The sequence below is a fragment of the Nicotiana tabacum genome, chromosome 20, assembly GCF_000715075.1.
Source record: "Nicotiana tabacum cultivar K326 chromosome 20, ASM71507v2, whole genome shotgun sequence".
NCBI lineage: Eukaryota > Viridiplantae > Streptophyta > Magnoliopsida > Solanales > Solanaceae > Nicotiana > Nicotiana tabacum.
Genome location: NC_134099.1, coordinates 94,799,526 through 94,804,597, shown reverse-complemented (window position 1 = coordinate 94,804,597; position 5,072 = coordinate 94,799,526). Strand labels below are relative to the sequence as shown.

Sequence of the window (5,072 nt, the reverse complement as noted above, 5' to 3'; positions counted from 1 at the left end):
GTGCAAATGCTCAAAATGACCGGTCGGGTCGTTACATCATGACTAGTGGATTTTGGGTCGTGACATTCAGACAATTATATTTATAGACTTTATTTATTAATAGTTAATGACTTGATAATCACTCATGTACTGAGCTAGAACATGATTCTCTCAACGGGTAAGATACGTCTGAGTACTATCGCGTCTCACCCTAGTGTGTCACCTACAATATATCAATCTTCTCAAAACTATGGCACAACTTTTGGGTCTGTTTATAGGTTTGAGGAACATTTCTTTAAATTGTACTCCTACCTCTTAAGGCAAAGATTAGCAGGTAAAACTTAAAACGAGAGTCAATATCTGTATTTACATGTTCTGTTATGGAAAAAAACTGATTAAAGAACTGCTAAGGAGTCGTTTAGTTCAAGAGATTAGGTGGGATATTCCCATAGAAATTTGGGGATTAAATTTATTCCGTGTTTAAGTAGAGGTAATAAACCAATATTATTTTCTACCAAAATTTTAGTGCAACTTACTTATTCCATATCAAATGTATGATTGATTATCCAGGTAATTATAATCCTAGGATATTGTAGTTTAAACCAAATGACCCCTAACAGTTTTATCCTAGTTCTTGAAGCTCTTCCTTTGCAGGCTTCTATAATTAGTTAATTTAATCACATGTTTCTACAAAGAACAGGCACCTATATTCTAGTTTTTCCATTTTACGTTACCATATGCTATACAACTTTTATTTAACAATAAAAGAAGAAGCTAAAAATGGGCTGTTGTAAGTGACTGATGTTGTAACATGGATCTATAATATAAAAAATCCCCAATTTGGTTTAGCATTTTAATGAACTTGGCTTGAAATGTTTTCTGAAACTCCTCCTACTTGCTGCTAAAACTGGTTACTGAAAGAAGATCGGTTGATTCGATCACATGCATGGTTATACTTTAAAATTATTCATCCACTAATAAAATCATCTCTAAAATGTTCCTCAATCTTCTTCTTCTTAACCATATTACACTGCAACAAAGTAGGTCTACGACGACACTAAATGTCATGCCCCATTATCCAATTAATCGTGATGGCACCTAACCCAACCCGTTAGGTAAGCCAGTTAATAAGAAACCAATTCAAATGATATTCATTAAGAGAAGAAAAGATAATACAACTACTTTTGTATAAAGAATTTTCCAAGGATTGGTAGTACAAATCATTAGCGTCTAAGATTTAGATTTCTTTACAAAACTAAATTAAAATAATTACAATATCTATTGAAATGTAAATGACCAAATTTTAATCTAGTGCTACCAAAGACAAGTTATAGCCATAACTGGAATGCAGGTATATCTTCAATGTCAGTTCTCGCCGTACACAACAGCATCAACACAAGTATCTTCACGCAAGGTGCAGTAGTGTAGTATGAGTACAACCGACCATGTGCACTCGATAAGAATCCTAACTAACCTCGGCGATATAAAATAAGTAAGAACTATAGATGATACTCACTAACACATGTGCAGTTCAATATTACAACAAGTATAAAATAGGTATATGATCAAATCAGGAACAATTTCAAGTAAAACCCCCCTTTTCTTTCTATGCTCACAATTCTTAGTTTTTAAAATGTTCTGCTCAGTCAACAATCCAGCATATAAGGAAGATATGCAAGTAAATCGGGTAATCAGTCAAGGGATTTGCATGTAAAGATGAAATGCAATAACAAAATATCATCACATTGTGGCACGCAACCCGATCCGATAACGGTAACTAGCTCTCCTAGAGCTCACATCAATATCTACCGCATGAACAACTCACGTATTTCATGGACAACTCACGTGATATAGTATCAATATCTAGATACGTATGGACAACTCACGTGCTATAGTATCAATATCTGGATATACACGGACTACTCACGTGCTATAGTATCAATATTTGAATCCACACGGACAACTCATGTGCTATAGTATCAATATCTGAATCTACACGGACAACTCAGGTGATGCACGGACAACTCACGTGCTATAGTATCACAATCCACCTGTCATGGTCATAGGCACCCAGTCCAATCATATCACACAGAAGCAAATATACAAGAACACATGTATATGATGGATAAAATATCAGATTTCATGCTCCTGGACTGGTATAATTACATGCTAAAGTGTATTCATGTGCAATGTATGCTATCATAGCTCAAATTGACAATTTATCACAGAAATAGCAATTAACAAGTTTTATTCAGGGATTTAGCCTCTTCGTGACCTTAAACATGGCTCGAATAGTTCACAACAATGATACAAATACGAGATACATTGTACCTTAAATCTTAACAGTCAACTCTAGGCATATCATAGCCTAAGCACTACCCCGAGTATGGATTAATATCCTGGTGCTTGCACATGGGCTCAAGCCCCACACATATGTGCACCCATAGCACGTACCTTCACAAATAATTCAGGCAACTAGTGTCTCAACTAAGGTTAGATAGGATTCTTAACTCAAACAGACTGAATTCAATACCGAGCAAGCCAAACAATACTCTAAAAATTCCATTCCGTGCGTATCAACCTCTGTATGGCTTAAAACTATCCAAAAGCAACTCAAAAACACAAATAAAGCCCAAAGAAACAATTCTAAATGATAAAGGTCAAATCTTCAATCAAAACCCCAATATCAACCAAAATGTCAAACCCGGGCTCAATCCTGCACCTCGGAACCAGACAAAACTTATAAAATCTGACAACCCATTCAATTACGAGTCCAATCATACCAGTTTCATTCAAATCCGGCTCTGAATCGACGTTCAAAACTCGAAAAATCATTCTATGAAACTTTAGGCAAAAAACCTCTAATTTCTCTCTTGAAACCCTCAATCAAATGCCAAAAATGAAGATAGTTTCGTGATATAAAATCAAAAATTAGTAGAGAACACTTATCCCAATTCACATGGTTAAAATTGCTTCAAGAATCGTCTCAATCTGAGCTCTATAGCTCCAAATTTGTAAAAATGGTTGAAATCCCCAAAATAGAGTACTTTATAATCAGTGGGCGAATTAATGAAGTGCAATCGTGGAAATACCATCCTGATCGCGAAGAAGGAAAATGCACTGCCCCAAAAGTATATTACGCGATCACACACAACTCTTAGCAATCGCGATGAACAAACAACACTGCCTCCGCAAAACCTCTATGCAATAGCGAATTGAACCAGGTGAACGCGAATAGCACAGGTTAACAAACTTCGCGAACACTTTACCTATTATGTGTACGTGTAGAAGAAATTTCAATTCCCGGCTGCCCATTATTAACACTCTATGACTGCTGCCTACACCATGTGATCACGAATAGTAACTAGCTCAAAAGTACGTGATGCGTACGCGTAGAAGGAATTCCAGTTGGCTGCCTATTCTTAACACTCTGCCACCGCTGCCTACACCATGAGATCGCGAACAGTAACCAGCTCAAATGTACGTGATCGCCGACCTCCAATCACGAACGCAATTTAGAATCTGCCAGCTCCAAGTTTTTCCACTACATGATCGTATCACCTACTTCACGATCGCGTAGGCTATACAAATCACCAGAAATCAGAACACACCAGCAATGGAAACATGAATAAAAATAGCCCGAAATCAATCTGATACACGCTCGAGCCCCTCGGGACCACGTCAGAACATTCCAACAGGTCTAGTAGCATATCACAAACCTACTCGAGGCCTAAAATCACACGTAACAAGATCAAAATGATGAAACGCACCTCTATTCGAACTTAAAAGAACTTTCAACTTTCAACTTTCAAAACTCGCACCGAAACATATCAAATCAAACCGGAATAAACTCAAATTTTGCACACAACTCTCAAATGACATATGGAAGTTGTTCAATTCCTGAAGACACAATCTAAATTTGATATCCTCAAAGTCAATTCTCGGTCAAACTTATGAATATTTTAAACCTTCAAATTTCTTATTTTCGCCAATTTGTTCTGAAACCTTCTAGAAACATCCAAATGCAAATCCGAGCATATGCCCTAGTCCAAAATCACCATCCAGACCTAACAGAATAATCAAAACTCCAATCCGAGGTCAAATATAAAAAAGTCAAATTTAGTCAACTCTTTTTTTTGTAACTAACTTTTTGTATTAATCACCAGTAATAATTGTACAAAGAGATGTAACTAGCTAACTCATCTATCTATCATATTTACAAGGAATCTCATATCTCTTCCTAGAATTCTATTAGAATCTATATCTATGTACTATCTCAGCTATTCTAAGAGGAGCTCGCACACAACATACACATGCAATCTCCTTTGCTATTCTTTCCCAACCTACACTTGTCTTCTCAAATATTCTTTTGTTTCTCTCAATCCATATGCAGTTTACTGTCTCTGTGTATAACATCTTAAAGAGTTCGGCTTCTCTTGATTTTCCTTTAGCTCTCCTGATCACTTCTTGCACATGCTGTTTCCAATCCCATGCTGCTATGTTTTGGCTATGTGTCCATTGCATTATCTTATTCATTACTACCTTCATGTAGTCACATTCCACATATAGATGATCTCTAGAATCCTCTGCTTGGTGGCATAGGTTGCACTTGTTCGCTATCACCATACCCAATCTATTCAGCATATCTGATGTTAGTAGTTTATTCTGCATTTGTAGCTACTGTGTAAATCGATCTTTTAGTCTTCCAGCATTTCCTAACATCTTACACTTCCATGGAATCTTGGGTTGTTCTCCCAGCAAATCTAGATAAATTTTATTAATGACACTCTTGCATGTGCAAACATGTATAGTGTCCTGCTTTAGGATATTCTTTGCTTCCAGGATTTTCCTCACCATCCAGCTTACTTGTTTTGGCACTGTTACATGCTCCCTCTGTTGTCCTTTTATATAGTATGTATGTATCCACCTTATCCAAAGCTTGTCTTTTTGCTTGCAAGTTCCCAGTACAACTTTGTTATAGTTGTCTGGTTCCATAGTCTTAAGTCTATCAAATTCCATCCTCCACTACTTTTTGGAGAACAAAATTTATCCCAGTTGACAGACGGTTTCCTAGTGATTACATTGTTGCATGT

General features: G+C 36.6%; 1 protein-coding gene across 1 annotated transcript; it reads right to left on the bottom strand.

Annotated features, from left to right (window-relative positions):
- Window positions 1-4,230: 4,230 nt before the first annotated feature.
- LOC142174462 (uncharacterized) lies at window positions 4,231-4,650 on the bottom strand. Its single transcript, XM_075240260.1, has one exon. The coding sequence runs from the start codon at window positions 4,648-4,650 to the stop codon at window positions 4,231-4,233; it is 420 nt and encodes a 139-aa protein (XP_075096361.1).
- Window positions 4,651-5,072: the final 422 nt, after the last annotated feature.